General features: G+C 37.3%; 1 protein-coding gene and 1 pseudogene across 1 annotated transcript in view; one reads left to right on the top strand and one right to left on the bottom strand.

Moving 5' to 3' along the window:
• LOC135273176 (ankyrin repeat domain-containing protein 36C-like) overlaps positions 1–23,767 on the bottom strand; it is a 54,051-nt gene that overhangs the window by 23,085 nt on the left and 7,199 nt on the right. Inside the window, exons 4-18 of the mRNA XM_064372092.1 lie at positions 23,008–23,114; positions 21,636–21,773; positions 19,126–19,196; positions 14,288–14,316; positions 14,121–14,193; positions 12,435–12,463; positions 12,268–12,340; positions 10,644–10,672; positions 10,473–10,545; positions 8,767–8,867; positions 8,600–8,672; positions 6,063–6,091; positions 5,900–5,972; positions 4,215–4,243; positions 4,049–4,121 (exon numbers count right to left, since the gene is read on the bottom strand). Of these exons, the coding sequence (XP_064228162.1) occupies positions 4,049–4,121; positions 4,215–4,243; positions 5,900–5,972; positions 6,063–6,091; positions 8,600–8,672; positions 8,767–8,867; positions 10,473–10,545; positions 10,644–10,672; positions 12,268–12,340; positions 12,435–12,463; positions 14,121–14,193; positions 14,288–14,316; positions 19,126–19,196; positions 21,636–21,773; positions 23,008–23,114 (1,000 nt within the window). The remainder of the gene's footprint in view (positions 1–4,048; positions 4,122–4,214; positions 4,244–5,899; positions 5,973–6,062; positions 6,092–8,599; positions 8,673–8,766; positions 8,868–10,472; positions 10,546–10,643; positions 10,673–12,267; positions 12,341–12,434; positions 12,464–14,120; positions 14,194–14,287; positions 14,317–19,125; positions 19,197–21,635; positions 21,774–23,007; positions 23,115–23,767) is intronic.
• LOC135273172 (forkhead box protein H1-like) lies at positions 1,147–2,146 on the top strand (annotated as a pseudogene).

Genomic DNA, 23,767 nt, shown 5'->3' with positions numbered 1-23,767 from the left:
GCTCAGAAATAATAGCAAAATGATACTTCTGCTTTGACTCTGTCATGTTTTGAACTGCTATCAGATGACAAACAGGTATATGGAAAGGTTCTCAGCATCTCTAATCATCACAGAAATGCAAATCAAAGCTACAATGAGGTATCTTCTCACCTCACTTAAAATGGCTTTTATCCAAATGACAGGCATTAAGAAATGCTGGTGAAGATGTGGAGAAAGCGGAACCCCTGTACACCATAGGTGGCATTGTGAATTAGTACAGCCACTATGGAGGACAGTATAGAGAGTCATCAAAAAATTAAAAATACAACTACCCACTTGATCCAACAATCCCATTGCTAGGTAACTACTCAAAAGCAAGGAAATCAGTATTATAAAAGAGAAATCTGCCCTGACATGTTTATTGCAGCACTTCTCACAATAGCCATAATTTGGAATCACTCTAAGTATACATCAACAGACAAATGGATTTAAAAAATATGAAACATATACTGCTCAGCCATATGAAAAAATGAAATCCTCTCATTCGGAATAACATGGATGGAACTGGAGGGCATTATGTCAAGTAAAATAATCCAGGCAAAGAAAGAAAAGCTTCACATGTTCTCACTCCTTTGTGGTTGTGAGAAATTTAAAAAATAGAATTCATCGGGTCGGCTGCGGGCGGCCAGGCGATCCCTCTGCGGCTGCAATCTCCTCGGGCCTTGGGTGAGACGGCGAGTGCTCAAAGGCTCCTGGGACGGTGGTGGAAAAAACCGAGTCATCGTGGGCAACCGGATGGACGCCGGCGGAATGAGTGGCAGCTTTTGGGGGTGGTTTTGGCCCGGGACACTGCGGTCGGAGAGGAGCGGTTAGAACTCGGGGAGCCTCCAGCGCCCCACCAAGGAGACCCCAGTGGAGAGGGGTGCCTTAAGACTTAAGGGAAAGGCCCAGCGTGGTGGCTCACGTCTGTGATCCCAGCACTTTGGGAGAAGGCTGAGGCCGGTGGGTCGCTTGAGCCCAGGAGACCAACCTGGGCAACATAGAGAGGCCTTGTCCCTACCAAAAAGTGAGAAATTAGCCGGGCGCTATGGAGCACACCTGTAGTTCCGAGACGCTTAGGCGGGAGGATTGCTTGAGCCCAGGAGGTGGAGGCTGCACTGAGCCCAGATGACACTACTGTACTCCAGCCTGGGCAACAGAGCGAGACCTTGTCTCAAAACAACAACAAAGACTTGTGGGAAAGAACGACGCCTTGCTGACCGAGTGGGGCCAGGCCCCTGCCCACCCTGTCTACGGTCCTGTGTGGGGCCCTGCAGCGGCTCCCGTCTGCGGCCCCCAGAGGCAGAGTCGCCCTCCCAGCCCCCTAAGAGGAGGAAGAAGAGGTAACTGCGACATGACAAGCCCCCTACACCTACTTGGCCGTGATTGCCTTGGTGAGTCAGGCCGCACCCTCCCGCAGGCTGAAGCTGGCCCACATCATCCGTCAGGTCCAGGCGGTGTTCCCTCTGTTCAGGGAAGAATACGAGGGCTGGAAAGACTCCATTCGCCACAACCTTTCCTCCAACCGATGCTTCCGCAAGGTGCCCAAGGACCCTGCAAAGCCCCAGGCCAAGGGCAACTTTTGGGTAGTCGACGTGTCTGATCCCAGCCGAGGCACTACGGCTGCAGAACACGGCCCTGTGCAGGCGCTGGCAGAACGGGGGTGCGAGAGGAGCCTTCGCCAAGGACCTGGGCCCCTACGTGCTGCACGGCCGGCCCTATCAGCCTCCCAGTCCCCTGCCGCCACCCAGCGAGGGCTTCAGCATCAAGTCCCCGCTAGGGGTCTCCCGGGAGGGGGCACCCTGGCCGGGGCTAGATCCACAGAGCAGCCCAGTTCCTACAGGCATGGAGAATAGTGGGGAAGAGGCCGTGCCCACCCCACTCCTGCCCTCCTCTGAGAGGCCTCTGTGGCCCCTCTGCCCCCTTCCGGGCCCCACAAGAGTGGAGGGGGAGGCTTCCCAGGGGGGAGCCATCGGGCCCTCCACCGTCTCCCCAGAGCCTAGGGCCTGGCCTCTCCACTTACTACAGGGCACCTCAGTTCCTGGGGGGCTGTCCAGGGGGGGACACAGGGCCTCCCTCTGGGGGCAGCTGCCTACCTCCTATTTGCCTATCTACACTCCCAATGTAATGCCCTTGGCACCACCGCCCACCTCCTGTCCCGTGTCCACCGTCAACCAGCCCTGCCTACTGAGGTGTGATCTCTGAAACCCGAGGGCCCCCAGGGCTGCTCTGGGATCTAGATACCCTCTTCCAGGGGGTGCCACCCAATAAAAGCATCTATGACGTTTGGATCAGCCACCCTGGCTGATCCAGCCCTGGCAGCCCCAGCCCCAGGCTGACTGCTCTCTTGGTGCAGCCTGTGAGGCCTCTAAGGCAGGGGCTGCTCCTCCCTCCTGCTCCCACCCTCGGCTTGTTGACAGGGAGCCAAGGCTAGTGGGGAGTCTGCAACCACAGCAGCCTCAAAACAGCAGGCAGCAGCCTTGCTGGGAGTCCACGGTGTTTATTGGACTACCTGATGCGTGGCCATGGCCCACCTGGGCACAGCCCTCGCCCCGGTCAGTCATGTCTGTTTCCCTACACCCAGAGGCAAAGCTGGAGGGACAGGGCTGAGCCTGGAATTGCCCTTCCTAGTTTCCTCTTCTCAGCCCACCACCCATCCATCCGTCTCTGGCCATCACCTCCCCTCCCTCCCTTGCTCCAGGCTGCGGGAGGGAGAGCCTAATGGTGAATCCAGCCTGAAGTCCTGCCCTCTCTCATCTATCTGGGAAGGAGGTAGCACCTTTTTCAGGAAAGGGGTTAGGGAGTAAAAAGACTGGACCCTACGTGATCCTAGTGGTGGGGAAGATAACAGTAAAGGAATTTGCAACATTTAAAAAAAAAAAAAAAGAACTCATGGAGATGGAGAATAAAATCAATGTTACCACAGTATAGGAAGGGTTTGAGGGTGGTAGGAAATGAGGATGCATAATAAGTATGAACTATAGTTAGATACAATAAATAAAATGTAGCATTTTATAGTACAAAAACATGACTACAGTCAGCAATAACTTGTACATTTTAGCATTACTGAGGGAGTAAAAATTAAAAGACAGCACAAAGAAATTGTGAATGCTTGAGGTGATGGATAACCCATTAACCATGATGTGATTATTACACATTGTATGCCTCTATCAAAATATCCCATTTATTCCATAAACATAAGCACATACAATTTACACATTAAAATTAAAAACAAAAATATATATATAAAGTAACACACACACATACACAGACACACACTGTGCTAATCAAAACATCTGATTGGCTTAATATAATAAGGGTAACAAAACAGACCAGAACCTATAAAAGTTAAATATGTTACCAAGTAAAATATTTCATTAGATAAAAACTATACTTCGAATTGACTTTTAAAGCAAAACAAATATTTTAGAGTATCAAAATTGATCTCTTTAAATTGCTAAAAACTATTGAAATTCCAAATCAAAAACTTCAGAGTATCCAAATGTAAAAGTAGAAACATCTGAATACACCCTTATTTTTCAGGTCATGTGTGGTGGCTAACTCCTGTAATCCCAGCACTTTGGGAAGCCAAGGCAGACGGATCGCCTGAGGTCAGGAGTTCAAGACCAGCCTGACCAACATGGAGAAACCCCATCTTTACTAAAAATACAAAATTAGCCAGGCATGGTTGTGCATGCCTCTAATCCCAGCTACTCAGGAGGCTGAGGCAGGAGAATCCCTTGAACCCAGGAGGCAGAGGTTGCAAATTATGCCATTGCACTCCAGCCTGGAAAACAAGAGCGAAATTCCCTTTCAAAAAACAACACAAAACCTTATATTTTAAAAATATACTTTCCTTATGTGTGTAAATCTGATTTTTAAAAACATAAAAAAGATAACAGCTATATTATTTATAAGAAATCCTGAAATAAAACATAAAAAAAAAATAATTGAGAATGAAAAGACTATGAGCATTACAAATAGATTAATGTACTCCTTTCCAGAGTTAAATTTGCATTGCAAAGTTTACCTGGCAAGGATGTTTGTACATCCTTCATTTTGATGGCTATATTCAGAACAGAATCGTTATTTTCAGTTGTAACCTGAATGGTTTTAAAATAAAATGATTAGCACATGATGTATGTTGTATAGGATATGATGTTAATAATTAAATATATAAATATAAGAGTAATTACCTTCAAGGTGGGAAGATTTTCAGGATATTCTAACAAGCAAAAAAATATATATATAATCAATCATATGTGAATACGGTAAGGCCAACCATACATTCATGGAGTGTTAGCATCAAACTAAATACTCTTGCTTGTGTTAGTGTAGGATTTCATGTTTTTCTAGTTTATTTCTTTGAGACAGTAACATGACAGAAATACACTGAAGAAAATGAGAATACCGCCTTCAAAAAACATATACTTACAAGTTAAAAAGTGAGATTATGCACCATGTCTATCAATAAAAGAAAGTATTGCTATCAATGTGGATAAGCTAATAAGAGAAATGTGATCTAAAATCAGAGGAGCAACTCATACACCTGGAAATCAATGTCAAAGCAGGTGGTACATACTCCTGCACATCTTTCATGCAAGACATCAGAAGGATTTATACCATTATGCTACAAACATTCATCATGCTCTTCCACTTGCCCAATAACTAAGAAGATACACAATAACAATGACACTTCAGTTGAGTGTATACTTCACATCTCTTCAGTGGAAGTGTCCTGAATTGAGCCGTTTGGATATATGTTTGGTGAATCCTAGTAGATAATATTCCTTATTTATCATAACCATGTGGTGTAATAATGTGCCTACATTTCTTGTATCCTCTAGTTTAGCCTTCTGAAAGTTTCTTCATCCACTCATGGCAAGAAGATAAAATATATAAACCCCATCAAAAAGTACAATAAATTATACATACTTATACAAAATGGAATTGCTATAGGCATTAGATATTAATAACCTTTTATATTTGGAAATCAGTACAATATTCATTGAAAGTAACCATGTTAGGATTCAGTTAATGCATTCAACATTACTTTTTTCTAAAATTAGTCTAGTTTGGAGTATCACTTTAATCTATAAAGAATTTTCATTAAATAGCTATTCTAATAAAAAAGCTAGCAAAAAACCTAATGCTTTCATATTAAATTTTAACTCATCTGAATAACTAATAAAAAATATATCTCTGATGTCTGATACTAATAAACAGGAATAATGAGTCACTGTGGTTTATCCCAATTCTACACTCCTTCCAGATTCCAGTAGTCATTGGAGAAGCCAGAAATCAAATCTGGTAGGCAAATATTCTAAATACATCTGAAGTGAGTTCACCCAGGTTTCCTCAGCAGAAGCCCCAAAATTACCTAAAAAACTTATTCCTTCCCCTCTTTCCTGCCTTGTAATCCCTCTTTCTTGATGAAAATAATTACATCAGTGGTCACATTGCTTCTCATTCTACAGAGTTTATGGATTATTATGACAACTTCTTCCCTCTGGTTTTAGCAGTACCATCAGACATCTATAATTTCTATTACTTCGTCTCTTTCTCCTTCCCCTCTCCAATGAAACATGCTATGAAATAAGAGCAAAATTATGCTGTCCCCTGATCCTTTTATGTCTTGAACTGCTTTCCAATAGTTCTTCTTCCTGATTTCAATGTACAGAAGTCTATAACCTGGCTATTCAGATCATGGCCAAGGACCAGCAGCATCAGCATCACCTGAGAGCGTACTAGAAATGCAGAATCTCAGGTCTGCTGAATCAGAATGTGCATTTTCAAAGAGCCCCGTGCTGATTTATTCAGGGGTGGGAAGCCCTCTTCTATCTTTAGTGCACATGACATTAAATATCTATTGCTAAATTACCTGCTCCAGATTTTTCAACAACCGTTATTCCTGTGGCAATATTTGAAAGAGAAACTTTCTTTTTACTTATAGCCTGAATGGAATGAGAAACAAAATAATCAATAAATAATATATACTTCATAGATTATATAATTAGTAATTCAACATATAAATGAGTCATTACCTTCCAGGCCGGTTGTTTCTGAGAAGACACTGAAAAGCAAAATGGATATATAATCAATCATATGTAACTATGATAAAGCCAACCATACATTAATGCAGTGTTAGCATCAAGCTGTATCCTCCTGCCTGTACTGAAGCAGGAGATGAGGGCAGAAAAACAAATTTTCCTCCTTGCCTTTGGTATAAGCAAACTTCCCTGAGTCCTTCCCCCTCCTGTGGAACTGTACCCTGCTCTGCAAGTTTTATGAGTTTATAGATTCTTGTATTCTTGTTCTCTATAGCTAATAACTGCAAGTTTTGTTTTTCATCTAAGCAGCACAGTGAAGGTCATGAGATACGTCTGAGCAAGTCTGGATTGCAACCATCTAGGTGCCATAGCAAAGGATGCAAGATAAGCTTGTGTGAGGCTCTTCAGCAACCTAGATAACGGCCATCTAGGTCACATAGCAAAAGTCGTATGTAAGCCTGAGTTATAGGCCCGTCATTGCTTGATAAACTGCCTTTGTTCTGCTCTTGTATTTTGTGTATAAAAGTCAAGCCCTGGGCCAGGCGTGGTGGCTCACGCCTGTAATCCCAGCACTTTGGAAGGCCGAGGCAGGTGGATCACGAGGTCAAGAGATCGAGACCATCCTAGTCAACATGGTGAAACCCCGTCTCTACTAAAAATACAAAAAATTAGCTGGGCATGGTGGCACGTGCCTGTAATCCCAGCTACTCAGGAGGCTGAGGCAGGGAGAATTGCCTGAACCCAGGAGGCAGAGGTTGCGGTGAGCCGAGATCAAGCCATTGCACTCCAACCTGGGTAACAAGAGTGAAACTCCAACTCAAAAAAAAAAAAAAAAAAAGTCAAGCCTTGTCTTTGTTCAGAGCTCAGCCTTTGAATGCAAATCTGTTGAACTGGTGCACACCTTAATGAAATCCTCCTGTTCCACCAATTGGTCTCTCTGGTCTCCTGATTCCCGTAACAGTACTAGTGTAGAATTTGATGTTTTATAGATTATGTCTTTGGGACAGGAACATGAGGAAATATACTGAAGAAAATAGGAATACAGGCTTCCACAAAATATACAGTTATAAAATTACAAAGAGATATGCATCATATGTATATTACCAAAATAAAAAGTATCAATATCAATGTGGATATGCTGAGTGATGAGGACTAATGTGATCTAAAATCAGAGGAGCAACTCATACACCTGGGAATCAATGTCAAAGCAGGTGGTACATACTCCCGAATGTCTTTCATGAAAGATATCAGAAGAATTTATACCATTATGCTACAAACATTCATCATGCTCTTTAACTTGCCTGATAACTGAAAAGATACACAATCACAATGACACTTCGATTGAATGTACATTTCATGACTCTTCAGTGGAAATGTCCTCAATTGATCAGCCTGGATATATGTTTAGTGAATCTTAGCAGATAATATTCATTATTTTTCATACCCATGTGGTGTAATAATGTGCCTACATTTCTTATATCCTGTAGTTTAGCCTTTCTGAAAGTTTCTTCATCCACTCATGACAACCAGGTATAATATAAAAGCCTCAAGAAAAAGTATCGTTAATTAACGATTTTGACATATTTCTACAAAATAAAACTCCTACACAGATTAGTTATTAACAAGCTTTTACATTCGAAAATCATTCTAATATTCATTGAAAAAAAAATTTTAAAAGTCAATTAATAAATTCAACATTATTGTTGTTTCTAAAATAGTCTTGTTTAAAGTATCATGTTATTCTCTAAGGAATTTTCATTAAATAGCTATTTTATCCAAGAGTTAGCTCCCTGAACAACGAAGACAATATATTCATATTCAAATTTATCTAATTTGTATAACTAAAATCAACAAAACATGTATTTCTGATGCCTAAGAGTAATATAGAAGAGTAATAAGTCAGGGTGGTTAATGCCAATTATAGCACTTTTTCTTGCTTCAAGTCATTCCTGGAGCAGCCAAAATCAAATCTTCTTATATGTAAATACTCAAAATGAATGTGAAATGAGTTCATTCAGGTTTCCTCAGCAGATATCCCAAAATTAAATAAATAACTTCTTTTTTTCCCTCCTTCCTGACTCACATTTCCTCTTTCTTGAGGAAAATAATTACTACATCAGTGATTTCCTTAGTTCTCATTCACAATGTTCATGTGTCATTATGATCACTTCTTCCCTCTAATTCTAGCAATACTTTCTGGTGCCTACAATTTCTTTTACTTCATCTCTTTCTCCTTTTTCTGTTTATGAAAACATAGCTGTAGATGTAAAGCAAATTATGCTGCCACTGAGACTGTTACATCTTGAACTGCTCTCTGATGGCTCTTCTTTCCAATTACAATGAAGAAAGGTCTATAATCTTACTATTTAGATCATGGCCAAGGAACAGCAGCACCAACATCTCCCAAGAATCTCAGCCCTGCTGAATCAGAATGTACAGCTTCAACGAGCCACCCACTCATTTATTTTGGGGAAAAGGCATTCTCTTCTATCTTGAGTAAACATGACATTAATTGTGAATTGCAAAATTACCTGTCTCAGATTTTTGCCCATCCTTTATTTCTGTGGCTATATTCAAAACAGAATCTTTCTTGTCAATTGTAGCCTGAATGGGATGTAAAACAAAATAATCAATACATAAAATATATTTCATAGACTATACAGTTAATAATTCAAAATATAAATGAGAGTGTAATTACCTTTAAGTCCAGCTGTTTCTGAGAATACATTGAAATCAAAAGGGATATGTAATCAATCATATGTAAATATAATAAAGGTGTCCATGTATTCATGTAGTATTAGCACCAAGCTGTATCCTCCTGCCTGTATTACTGGATGCTTAGATGTTTTACACTTTGTGTGTTGAAACAGGATCATGACAGAAATACATAGAAGAAAATAGATATAAAGGTTTCACAAAATATAAACTTCCAATTTCAAAAGTAATAATATTTTCATATGTCTATTACTACAATAAAAACTTGTTATTATCAATGTGGATATGCTGAGTAATGAGGACCAATGTGATGTAATATCAGAGAGGCAACTCATACACCTGGGAGTCAATGTCAAAGCAGATGATAAAGGCTCTCGTATGTTTTTCATGCAAGACATTGGAAGGATTTATACCATTATACAACAAATATTCATCATGCTTTTTGACCTGCCTGATAATTAAGCAGGTACAAAATGACAATGACACTTTAGTTGAATGTACACTTCATAACTTCTCAGTGGAAGTATCCTGAATTGATCAACTTACATATATGTTTGGTGAATTCTACTATATAATATTCTTTATTTCTCATATCCATGTGGTGTAATAATGTGACTACATTTCTGGCATCCTCTAGTATAGCCTTCAGAAAGTTTCTTAATCCACTCGTGGCAAGAAGACATAATACATAAACCTCACAAAAAAGTATGATAAATTATTAAATTTGACATACATATACAAAATAAAGTTACTACAAGCATTAGATGTGAGGAAGCTTTACATTTAGAAATCACTCCCATATTCATTGAAATAACTACTTTAAGAGTCAATTAATGAATTCAACATTATTATTTCTAAAAAGTTCTGGTTTGAAGTATAATGTTGTTCTCTAAAGCATTTTCATAAATTACTTTTTTATCCAAAAGTTAGCTCTTTGAAAAAAGAAGACTAAGTATGCATATTCATGTTTATCCCATTTGAATAATATCAACAAAACATATATCTCTGATGCCTAATAGTAACGTAGAAAAGTAATGAGTCAGGGTGGTTTATCTCATTTCTAACACACTTTCCTGCCTCCAGTAGTTCCCAGAGAAGCCAAAATCCAATCTTCTTTAATGCAAATATTCTAAATGCATCTGAAGGGAGTTCACTCAGGTTTCCTCAGCAGAATCCTCAAAATTACATGAATAACTTCTCCGTTTCACTCTTTCCTGCCTCACAATCTCTCTTCCATAAGGAAAGTAATTACTAAATCAGTAGTGTCCTTAGTTGTTGTTCTACACTGTTTATGGGTTATTACGATCACTTCTTCCCTCTGTTTTGGCAATATCGTCTGAGGCCTATAATTTCTATTATTTCGTCTCCTTCTCTTTCCCCTCTTGATGAAAACATGCTGTAGAACTAAAGCAAAATTATGCTGTCCCCTGAGTCTGGTATGTCTTCAACTGCTCTTTAATGGTTCTTCTTCCCAATTTCAATGTAGGTAAGACTATAATCTTACTACTCAGATCAAGGCCAAGGACCAGCAGCATCAGCGTCAACCAAGGAATTATTACTAATGCAGAATCCCAGGCCTCCTCAATCAGAATGTGCGGCTTCACTGAGCCTTCCGCTGATTTGTTCAAAAAATAGAAGTTCTCCTCAGTCTTGAGGGAACACGACATTAAATGTGTATTGCAAAACTACCTGTCCCAGATTGGTCTCCATCCTTTACTTCGCTGGCTATAACTGCAACAGATGTTTTCTTGTCACTTGGAGCCTGAATGGGATTTGAAACAAAATAATCGATACATTAAGTATATTTCATAGACTATATATAGAGTTAATAATTAAAAATATAAATAAGAGTGTAATTACCTTTGAGGCTGGTTGTTTCACAGAAGACACTGAAAAGAAAAAGGGATATATAATCAATCATATGTAAATACGATAAAGTTAACCATACCTTCATGCAGTGTTAGCATCAAGCTTTATCCCCCTGCCTGTATTAGCGTAGGCTTTGATGTTTCATACTTTGTGTTTTGGAACAGGAACATGACAGAAATACACTGAGGAGAACAGAAATACAGGCTTCATGAAACATACACTCACCGATCTAAAATCAGAGGAGCAACTCATACACCTGGGAATCAATGTCAAAGCAGGTGGTACTATTCCCGCATGTCTTTCATGCAACACATCAGAAGAATTTATACCATTGTACTACAAATATTCATCAGGCTCTGTAACTTGCCCGACAACTGAGAAGGTACACAATTACAATGACACTTCAGTTGAATGTATACTTCATGTCTCTGCAGGGGAAAGGTCCTGAATAGATCAGCTTGGATATATGTTTGCTGAATACTCGTACATAATATTCATTATTACTCACACCCATGTGGTGTAATAATTTTCAACATTTCTGGTATCCCCTAGTTTAGCTTTCTGGAAGTTTCTTCACACACTCATGCAACACGATATGACACATAAGCCTCAATAAACAGTATCAGCCTTTATCGGTTTTGACATACTTCTACTAAAAAAAACTACTACAAGCATTGGATATTAATAAGCTTTTACATTCAGATATCACTCCAATATTCATTGAAAATAACCATTTTTGAGGCAGTAAATGAATTCAACATAATTTTTGTTTCTAAAATAGTCTTCTTTGAGGTATCATGTTATCCTCTAAAGAAATTTCATTAAATAGTTATTTTATCCAAGAGTTAGCTCCTTGACCAAGGGGGCCAATGTATTCATATTCTAGTTTATCTTACTTTTAATAATTAAAATCAACAAAACATCTATCTCTGATGCCTAATAGCAACAAAGAAGAGTAATGAGTCACCGTGGTTTATCCCAGTTCTAGCACTCTTTCCTGTTTCTGGTAGTTTCTGGAGCAGCCAAAATCAAATCTTGTTTTACGCAAATATTCTAAATAAATCCAAAGTGAGTTCACTCGCGTTTCCGCAGCAGAAACCCCTAAATTACATACATAACCTCTTCTTTTCCCTCCTTGCTGCCTCACAATCCCTCTTCCTTGGAGAAAATAATTACTACATCAATGGTCTCATTAGTTCTCTCATTCTACAGTGTTTATGGTTTATTACAATCACTTCTTCCCTCTGGTTTCAGCAAAACAAGCTAGTGTCTATCATCCCTATTACTACATCTCTTTTTCCTTTCCTTCCTGAAGAAAACATGCTGTAGAATTAAAGCAAAATTACGCTGTCCCTTGAGCTTGCTATGTCTTGAATTGCTCTTCAGAGGTTCTTCTATTTAATTTCAATGTAGAAAAGTTTATAATCGTACTACTCAGATCACGGACAAGGACCAGCAGCATCACTGGTGCTAAATAACTTATTACAAATGCAGAATCTCAGGCTTCCTGAATCACAACGTACTCTTTCAATGAGCCCCCTGCTGATTTATTTGGGAAGGGAAGTTCCCTTTTATCCTGAGTGAACTTGACATTAAATGCGTTTTGCAGAATTACCTGTCCCAGATTTTGATTCATCCTTTTTTTCTGTGGCTGTATTTGAAACAGGATCTTTCTCATCATGTGTAGCCTGAATGGGATTTGAAGAAAAATAATCAGCACATAAAGTATATTACACAGACTATACAGTTAATAGTTCAAAATAAAAATGAGAGTGTAATTACCTTTGGGGCCCGTTCTTTCTGAGAAGACACTGAAAAGAGAAAGGGATACATAATAAATCATATGTAAATATGATAAAGACATCCATACATTGATGCAGTGTTAGCATCAACCTGTATTTTCCTGCCTGTATTAGTGTAGGCTTTGATGTTTTATACTTTGTGTCTTGGGACAGCAACATGACAGAAACACACTGAAGAAAACAGGAATATAGGCTTCACAAATTCCAACATAATATAATTTGTCATATATCTACTCCTAAAATAAGAGAGTTTCAATAGCAATGTGGATATCCTTAGTGATGAGAACCAATGTGATCTAAAATCAGAGGAGCAACTCATAAACCTGGGAATCAATGTCAAAGCAGGTGGTACTATTCCCGCATGTCTTTCATGCAAGACATCAGAAGGATTTATACCATTATACTACAAACATTCATCATGCTCTTTCACTTGCCCAATAACTGAGAAGGTACACAATTACAAGGACACTTCAGTTGAATGTACACTTCACATCTCTTCAGTGGAAGTGTCCCTAATTGATCAGCTTGGATATGTTTGGTGAATCCCAGTAAATAGCATTCATTATTTCTCACGTCCATGTGGTGTAATAATTAGCCCACGTTTCTCATATCCTGTTGTTTAGCTTTCCGAAAGTTTCATGATCCACTCATGACAACAAGATATTATATAAAAACCTCAATAAAAAGTATCATCAATTATCAATTTTGACATACTTCTACAAAACAAAACCACATTAGATATTAATATGCTTTTACATTCAAAAATTACTCCAAAATGCATTGAAAAACTCATTTTAGAGTATATTAATGAATTCAACAATACTTTTATTTCTAAAAGTCTTGTTTGAAGTACCATATTATTTTCTAAAGAATTTTCATTAAATAGCTATTTTATCGAAGAGTTAGCTCCTTAAACAATAAAGACAATGTATTCATATTCAAGTTTATCTCATTTTGATAACAAAAAAGAAAAAAAAGGTATCTCTGTGGCCTAACAGTAACAAAGAGGAGCAATGAGTCAGTGTGGTTTATCTCAATTACAGCACTCTTTCTGCTTCCAGTAATTCCTGGAGCAGCCACAGTCAAATCTTCTTTTATGCAAATATTCTAAATGCATCTGAAGGGAGTTCACTCAGGTTTCCTCAGCAGAATCCCCAAAATTACATGACTAACTTCTTCTTTTCCCTCCTTCCTGCCTCACAATCTCTCTTCCTTAAGGAAAGTAATTACTCCATCAGTGGTGTCCTTAGTTGTTGTTCTACAGTGTTTACGGGTTATTACGATCACTTCTTCCTTCTGGTTTTGGCAATATCGTCTGAGGCCTATAATTTCTATTACTTCATCTCCTTCTCTTTCCCCCTTGATGAAAACATGCTGTAGAACTAAAGCAAAATTATGCTGTCCCTGAGTCTGGTATGTCTTCAACTGCTCTTTAATGCTTCTTCTTCCCAATTTCAATGTAGGGAAGTCTATAATCTTACTACTCAGATCAAGGCCAAGGACTAGCAGTACCAGTGTCAACCAAGAAATTATTATTAATGCAGAAGCCCAGGCCTGTTCAATCAGAATGTGCAGCTTCACTGAGCCTTCCACTGATTTATTCAAAAAATAGAAGTTCTCTTCAATCTTGAGGGAACATGACATTAAATGTGTATTGCAAAATTACCTGTCCCAGATTGGTCTCCATCCTTTATTTCTCTGGCTATAACTGAAACAGATGTTTTCTTGTCACTTGGAGCCTGAATGGGATTTGAAACAAAATAATCAATACATTAAGTATATTTCATAGACTATGGAGTTAATAATTAGAAATATAAATGAGAGTGTAATTACCCTGAAGGCTAGTTGTTTCAGAGAAGATACTGAAAAGAAAAAGGGATACATAATCAATCATATGTAAATATGATAAAGTTAACCATACATTCATGTAGTGTTAGCATCAAGCTTTATCCCCCTGCCTGTATTAGCATAGGCTTTGATGTTTCATACTTTGTGTCTTGGAACAGGAACATGACAGAAATACACCGAAGAGAACAGAAATACAGGTGTCATGAAACACACACTTATAATTTCAAATGTGATATTACTCTTTATATGTCTATTACCACAATAAAATAGTGTCATTGTGCATGTGGATATGCTGAGTGATTAGGAATAAATGTGATCTAAAATCAGAGGAGCAACTTATACATCTGGGAATCAATGTCAAAGCAGGTGGTAAATGCTCCTGCATGTCATGTCTTTCATGCAAGACATCAGAAGGATTTGTACCATTATACTACAAATATTCATTGCGCTCTTCTACTTGCCTGATAATTGAGCAGGTGCGCAATGAGTATGATGCTTTAGTTGAATGTACACTTCACAACTCCTCAGTGGACGTGTCCCAGAATGATCAGCTTGGATATAGGTTTGGTGAATCCTAGTATATAATATTCTTTATTCCTCATACCCATGTGGTGTAAGGTCGGTTGCCTCGCCACGAGCTCAGACGCACACGCCTCCCCCTTTTGTCTGAAAGCTTGGACCTGCTCAGGCATGTTCCCTTCTCCCTTTCTCACACAGCCTGGCCTTCCGTTAAAGAACCCAGTATGCAAGCAGAGTCTTGTGATTCTAGCCAACAGCAGTCAAGTCTTTCTAGCCAATAGCAGCCGAGTCTTTCTAGCCAATAGCAGCTGAGTCTTTCTAGCAATAGCAGCCGAGTAATTCTAACCAATAGCAGCCAAGTCCTGTATGCAAACAAAGGCTTGTAACCTTAACCAATAGCAGTCCTGCTGTCCCACAACCAATCGAGCTCCTTCACTCCCTATAAAATCCCACATCTGAGAGGAGTCCGTGCGACTTCTCTGGCCCCTCCTGTTGGACCACAGAACCTCACCCGGGAGCCTGAATAAATTCCTTCATATTGGATCTTCTTGTGTTGGCCTCAGTTTCTTCTTTTTAAACTTGGCAAGAACTGAAGAACAAACCTTACATGTGGTATAACAATGTGCCTACATTTCTTGTATCCTCTAGTTTAATCTTCAGAAACTTTCTTCATTTCACTCATGGCAAGAATATACAATATATAAACCTCTTCAAAAAGTATAATAAATGATCAAATTTAACATACTTATACAAAATAAAGTTGCTACAAGGATAGATATGAATAAGCTTTTACATTTGAAACTCACTCTAATATTCATTGAAAACAAACCTTTTAGGAGTCAATTAATGAATTCAACATTATTTTTGTTTCCAAAATAGTCTAGCTTGAAGTATACTATTCTCTTAAAAATTTTTATTAAATTGCTATTTCATCCAAAAGTTAGCTTCTGGAGAAACAAAGTTAATGTATATATATTCATGTTTATCTCATTTGAATAACTAATATCAACAAAACATGTATCTCTGATGCCCAATAGTAAATAAGAGTAGTAATCAGTTACTGTGGTTTATCCTAATTCTAGCACTCTTTACTGCTTCCAGTAGTTCCTGGAGCAGCCAAAGTCAAATCACCTTTTATGCAAATATTCTAAATACATCTGAAGTGAGTTCATTTATACTTGAGTCATAATTTTAAAAATCATTTTCTTTATACTCCTCAAGTCTCCTGATATACCTACATTTTCTGAGTTCAGCAGTTCAGCACTCTTGCCATCTGTTTGTCCAGTTTTGCAAAAACATACACGTCAACAAATAATGTTTCCTAGGAATACAACTAACAATGGATGTGAAGGACCTCTTCAAGAAGAACTACAATCCACTGCTCAAGGAAATAAGAGAGGACACAAACAGATGAAAAATCATTCCATGCTCATGGTTAGGAAGAATCAATATTGTGAAAATGGCCATACTGCCCAAAAGAATTTATAGATTCAATGCTATCTCCATCAAGCTACCTGTGACCCTCTTCACAGAATTTGAAAAAAACACCTTAAACTTCATATGGAACCAAAAAAGAGCTTGCATAGCCAAGAGAATCTGAAGCAAAACAACAACAACAACAACAAAACAAAGCTGGAGTCATCATGTTACTGACTTCAAACTATATCACAAGGCTACTGTACTCAAAACAGCATGGTACTGGTACCAAAACAGAGATATAGACCAATGGAATAAATAGAGGCCTCTGAAAGAACACCACACAACTATAACCATCTGATCTTTGACAAACCAGAGAAAAGCAATGGGGAAAGGATTCCCTATTTAATAAATGGTATTGGGAAAACTGGCTAGCCATGTGCAGAAAGACAAAACTAGATCCCTTCCCCACACCTTATACACAAATTAACTTCAAATGGATATAAAAATTTAAACATGAGGCCTAACACCATAAAAACTCTTGAAGAAAACTTAGGCAATATCATTCGGGACATAGGCATGGGCAAGGACTTCATGACTGAAACACTAAAAGCAATAGCAACAAAAGCCAAAATAGACAAATGGGAACTAATTAAACTTAAGAGCTTCTGCACAGCAAAACTATCAATAGAGTGAACCGGCGACCAACAGAATGGGAAAAAAGTTTTGCAATCTACCCATCTGACAAAGGGCTAATATCCAGAATCTATGGAGAACTTAAATTTACAAGAAAAAAACAAACAACCTCATCAAAAGAATGGGTGAAGGAAATGAACAGACAATTCTCAAAGGAAGACATTTATGCAGCCAACAAACATATGAAAAAAAGCTTATCATCAGTGGTCATTAGAGAAATGCAAACAAAACCACAATGAGATACCATCCCACGTCAGTTAGAATGGCAATCATTAAAAAATCAGGATACAACAGATGCTGGAGAGCATGTGGAGAAATAGGAATGCTTTTACACTGTTGGTGGGAGTATCAATCAGTTCAACCATTGTGGAAGACAGTGTGGTGATTCCTCAAGGATCTAGAACCAGAAATACTATTTGACCTGGCAATCCCATTACTGGGTATATACCCAAAATTTATAAACTGTTCTATTGCAAAGACACATGCACACATATGATTATCTAAGCACTGTTCACATAGCAAAGACTTGGAAGCAACCCAAATGCCCATCAATGATAGACTGGATAAAGAAAATGTGGCACATATACACCATGGAATACTATGCAGCCATCAAAAAGAATGTGTTCTTGTTCTCCGCAGAGACATGGATGAAGCTGAAAACGATCATTCTCAGCAAACTAACATGAGAACAAAAAACCACATGCCGCATGTTCTCACTCATAAGTGGGAGTTACGTGGACATAGGGAGGGGAATATTACACACCAGAGCCTGTCAGTGGGTGGAGGGCTGGAGAGGGATAGCATTGGGAGAAATACCTAATGCAGATGACAGGATGATGGATGCAGCAAACCACCATTACGCTATGAAACAAACCTGCACATTCTACACATGAACCCCACAACTTAAAGTATAACTTAAAAAAAGAAGATTGTCACTAAATCTTCTACTGCCATATATTATAGCAAGATACACTCAATTTGAAACAGAATAGGAATATTTGCTGCAGAATTATAGTATATAAAAATACATAAAGGAAATAACTTAATTGTATTAGTAGGCAAGAAAATAACTAATACATGATTGATTTTTTAAATTTCATAATTATAAACAGAAATTTAACAAAATATAAAACAAAACTGAACCAGCTATATAATTAAAATGAAATAAATTTTTTATTTTAATTTTAAATCAGAAATTATTACTTAGTTTAACAATTTTGCTGAAAGGTTAATCAAATAAGAACAGATTATAATTACCCAATATTGCCATAGTAACTTCTGTATAGAAATCTGTTAAATATTCACCAAAAGTCAAAAATCTAACAGCACAGAAACTTAATATTTCATATTAAATTGCAACTCATGCAAATGAAATAAGCAGCATGCTATATCACTATACTATTCACTATTAAAATAGAATTTTTAAGACAATACCTAAAATTAAGTTGGGGCTATAACTGCTGTAAAGAAAATAATTCACATGACAGTCATAAGACTGTCATTTTAGAAAGACCTACATGCAAAACTGGCCCTTCACTGGTGTTTGGAAATTTATATTTTAAAGGCTTCTCACCATTTTCTAACTGAGAAAAGTAGATCACTGTACCTAAACTGTTTGCATAAACAATGTAGTTGACTCTGAACAGCTGCTTTTCTTCTGGAAGTCTGGAACTTTTGCACGTGTGAGAGAGGATGCCTATGTAACTAGCTTCCATAAAATCTTTGGATACTGTGTAAGTCTCTATGAGACTCATAGTGATAAACAACATTGCACATATGCTGTCAAAATTCAAGGCTACAGGAATTAAGCACATCCTGGTAACTCCACAGGAGGGCTCCTGGAAGCTTGTGCCTGGCTTCCCCCAGATATGCCACATGTCCCTTTGCCCTGAGCTAATTTTATTTTGTATTATTTCACTGTAACAAATCAAAGCCCTGAGTATGACTGTTTGCTGAATCCTTCTAAGTGAATCACCAAACATAGAGGCAGTCTTGGGAAACCCTGACACAATTGCATTACATGAGATTTTTTTTTTCCTTCACGTGACACAGACGGTTTATTCACACCTCTCCAACCGCCACAGTTCCACATCCCAGCTCATTTAAACAGTGCTTTTTTGTAATCAAAACATCCTTATTCTTTTTTATCTATGGTAATACCATCGAGAGTAATTCACTGTTAGAAATCTTACCTGGATTGCTATTTATAGAAAGCGCTTTAGATTTCTTTTCTTCTTTGTATTCAGAAATTAGTTTGAGAATGCTATGCATAAAATTAATAAAGGAAATTTACATGTTAATACTATTATTAAAAAAATTTACCAAACATACTAAATTACTAGAGTATTTTAAACAGTATCAGGATGTTAATTATCCTATACACTTCTCTTCTGTAAGCTCTACAAACTTCTTCGTACCTTTCTAATTAAATAATAACGACAGGTGAAGTACTCATGAAGTGAAGGCAGTATAGCTCATAAACTAACTCACATCACCTTGACATAATAGAAAGTCACCTTCCTGGCTCTTACTGATAAGTCCTGGCTCTATAGCCTACAGGTATTTCCTGTTAAACAGGTTGCTTCTCTTAGGCGCAATGTCTTCTTCTAGATTGTACTGCCTTCTTTCATGAGGTTGTTTTACAGGTTTAATGAAGTAGCATTTTTAACATTCACAGAGAAATAGTAAAGTAGTGGAATCTGTTCTTAAATTTTATTGCTGGAACTATTTTGAAATCCCAAATCAAACCCAATGTGTGTTTTTTCATAGGTTCTAATATTCAAATGCTTCAGTTTAAGAAAAATGTTGTCCTAATTTTGTTTATTGTTCTATTATTTGTGGCTTATAATTCAGGGCATCTCAATTATTTCATAATTTGTAAATCAATTTATTTATGAATACATTATTTCATTAAAATAGGTAACATGATTGTCCACTATTACTGAGCTCATCAATTCCAAGGAGAGAAAACTAACAGATGTCAAGATCTGGCTTGGGCTACCACTATCACTTCTCTACAGATTCTAACTGAACCAGCAGATGTTTGCTAGAGTGACAGTTAATCTCCATGTTATCTCCAACTGACATGGAAGACAAAGCCCTACTTTCATTTATTTTAAGTTCCATAAAATAGATGAAAGTTGACATTTTCTCATTTCCAAGATACATACTAACAAAATATTTACACAACACCCCATGTGTTATTAGCTCCATTCTCAGTTTATAGATCACCTTTGTAACGAAAATCACAATTCTAATATAAGGTGCCACCCATTTTGTTTTGACTCAAACTATTACTTAGCTGGCCAGCAGCCAAATGACCTTCCTGTGACTGCAAAATATGAAATGCTTCATCATGCTAATTTTCTTTGTATTGTTCCAATTTTAGTATTTGTGCTGCCAAAGCAAGCACAAAACCTTTTACATATAAACGCTGATGAGCCATGGATGAGACTTAGTTCTGTTAAATCTAACTAACCAACTTGAGACTCAGATAATTCTGATGAATGACTTCCTATAAAGCAGAATTTAAAAATATTTTAAAAACTTGAGATAGCGATGCAAGCAGCTTGAGAGATCTTCATTATTATAGAAAACAGACCACTTGAGGGGCCAACCACAAGTTGATGCCTACTGCTCTAAGGAAGGATGGCACAGAAGCTTCCACTACCTGAGAAAAGCTCTCACACTGTTTATTTTAAAAGTCTCAGGGTACATATCTGGTAGCAATAAAAAAACCTGCAATTTCTTTCTACAACATTATTTGAATATCTCTGACAGTTTAGAACTATCCCAACTAATATTTGCTTTAAAGAGAAAAAGAAAACAACAAAAAAACCAAGGGACTCAAAAAATAACTCACCACAAAGGTCTTGAAGTCCAGCTTAAAATGTGGGCTCTACATCAGGTTTTGAGTGTGGGTGAAAGTGTCAATTTGCTCACTATGTGTATTCATAAAGTTAGAATTTCAGCTAACAGAGCAAGGTTCTGGTGTTTTGGAAACAATGGCTGAACATATAAGTATGTGCATGTGAAATAAAAAATAGTTGTAACTTTGAAGTTTTTTAATGGATCAATGTGAAGATTGAGTGATCTCAAACAGAAAGGGCATCAGGGCAACCTGGGTGGCAAAGGTTAATCATTAGCAGACTGTAGGAGCACTTTCAATGGCAAGAAAGCAGCAACAGAATCAATGAAAACAAAACAATGATTAACATGTCCTTTCCCCCTCCCTTTCTGACTTATAGAAACTATTTGTCTTCCTTGAACTTATGGAACCCCTTAGGTTCTTGAAGAATTCAAGGATCAGGCTATAGTAGATGGTCCCCAGTAAACAGCACAAGATTTTTTTGATAAACTGGACATTTCAAGATCCAAATAACTAATTAGAAAAATCAAAGATGTGAAACTACTTTATCCTATGCATAGGGGTTATACTTGAAATAAAAAGAACATTGGAATCCCTAATGAGAAAAGTCTTAAAAGTTTCAATATCAAGAATCCTGTACCTACTACCACTTATCTGGCCTTTTGCTTGATTTCTGGCTGATGAAGTTCCATAACTCTTGAAAACTTAAAAATTTGCCACTTGAAAACTACCTGAACCAAACTATGAAGTCTCACCTGATACATAAGATGCAATTGTTACAATTATTTTAAACTTCAATTTAGTGTTCACTAGCCTTTTTATGTAAAGACTTACATTTCATTTTTAGCAGCAGCAGCATAGTTTTCTGCGGTCTCCCCATATACATCTTGAGAAAACACATCAATATTGTGCTGCAGAAGAAGAATGACTATATCTCTTTTTTCAAGACGAACAGCAAGTGTGAGGGCTGATCTAAAATAACAGAGAGATAATTAAGAACTTTAATAATGTTTTTAAAAGCTAAATATATATACTTTATCAACTTAATATCTTGCTTGTCCATGTAGAATTAACACAATTACATGTACTAATAAACAAGCATCTTGGGTGCTCAAGGGTTTATCTTTGTAAATTATGACAAAGGTTAAAAGCAATGAACAAAAAGGAAGCCTCTTGTCCCACTGTGGTATGACACAGTTAAAGTTGTTGACTTAAAGTCCTTTGATGGGCAAGAAACTATGCTCTGGCCACCTATCTAAAGTAGGCAATTTTAAGTGAAGAATTATTCATTTCTTCCCTAGTCTGATATATTATAATGCAAAATCAACTAAGGGGTCAGATAAGAGCTATCTGTAGGCTTAAAACAATAAAGCCTTAGCTTCAGTTAATGACACTGATAAGCATGTGCTAGGCATTTAATTAAATGTCACATATATATGGAGGATAATATATCCTTTAAGGGTGTAACCATACACACACACACACACACACACACACACACACATATATATGAGCACATACTTACATGCTTAGCCATTGTTTCCAAAACACCAGCACCTTGCTGTGTTAGCTGGACATTCTAACATTATATATATATAATGACTTATACAAAACCACCCTTGAAGAATATATTATTATCCTCCTTTTCACGTAAGAAAACATACTTGGTGATAAGTAATATTCCCAAGGTCACACATCTAGCAAGTGGGAAAGCTTGGGATTAAACCCAGTCCTGTGTGAACCTAAAGCATTTCTTCATTAAAGTTTTACTCATTTAAAGCTATCTTTTCTCCGTCTCCCCATATCAATTAAAAACAACATCAAAATACAGTAGAAATGAAAAACATGAAACTCCTTTAGCTAATATAAAATCATACAATCAAAAACATCACATTATTACATTATAAATAACACATCATATTACAAATAACAAACATCTGTCAATATACAGAGACTTCTATATATAGAAGCCTTCTATGTGTATAATGTCTATATATAGAGACAAATCCTACCAACACTCTTATGTTACTCATCCAAATAATTGTTTTTCTACCTAAATTATAATCTGTGTTGATATTTCTCACTATATCCCAATAATTAAAAGTTAGTCTTCTTATTAATGTAATATTTCTGACTTGAGTGGCTGCTATCACTCTAAAATGAAACTCAGGTTTTAAAACAACACAACAAGAACTAAGGTCTGTACCTTTTAAGAGAATCAAGTGCATTTATATTTGCATTTTTCTTTAATAAAAATTCCACCATCTCTAGTTTTCCTTGACTCACAGCAAATAAAAGTGGTGGAGGTTCTTCCTGTAAAACAACAGCAACAATTTATAATTCACAAAATCACATATTTATCAACTGAATTGAAAACCTTATACAAGATCCTATAAGCTTAAATATATACAATTGAAATAACATAAGAGGTGTCTCTTTCTTTTTACTCCTCGGTGCTTTTCTACGTGCTGCTCCTTCCCCTGGAAACAACCCTACTCTGCCTCACTGTAAGAACTCTGGTCATCTCCAAAAGTCATTTCAAACATCTACCAGTTCCAAGAATCTTTGCTTCTGTCACCGCATTTAGCATGGTATTTTGTAAGGATTTTATTGTTTCCCACCTGAACCAAGAGCTTCTTCAGAGCAAGAGCTGTATTTTTTTCTCTATGTCCTCAAACCCTAAGACACAGTAATAAACGTTTCAGGTATTTTTATTAATGATCTAAATTATTATCTATGAGCAGTGTTTCTTAAACTATTAATACATTCCAAAGAATATTTACTTTACCAGAAGTTGAAGAAAGACTCCAAACGAAAGACTCTATGATCACCCAAGTTTGAAAAATGTTACAAAACTGTGCAGTATGTAACTAGTATTTGAGAAATATTTTGAACTTCACCTAATCCCTATTTGTCAATACTTTTCATGTAGAACATTAACATTTGAGGAATTAGAGTTTCAGGGA

Source organism: Aotus nancymaae, unplaced genomic scaffold (genome assembly GCF_030222135.1).
Source record: "Aotus nancymaae isolate 86718 unplaced genomic scaffold, 86718_ANA_hifiasm-v0.15.2.pri h1tg000341c, whole genome shotgun sequence".
Classification (NCBI taxonomy): Eukaryota; Metazoa; Chordata; class Mammalia; order Primates; family Aotidae; genus Aotus; species Aotus nancymaae.
This window is presented reverse-complemented; position numbering and strand designations above follow the sequence as displayed.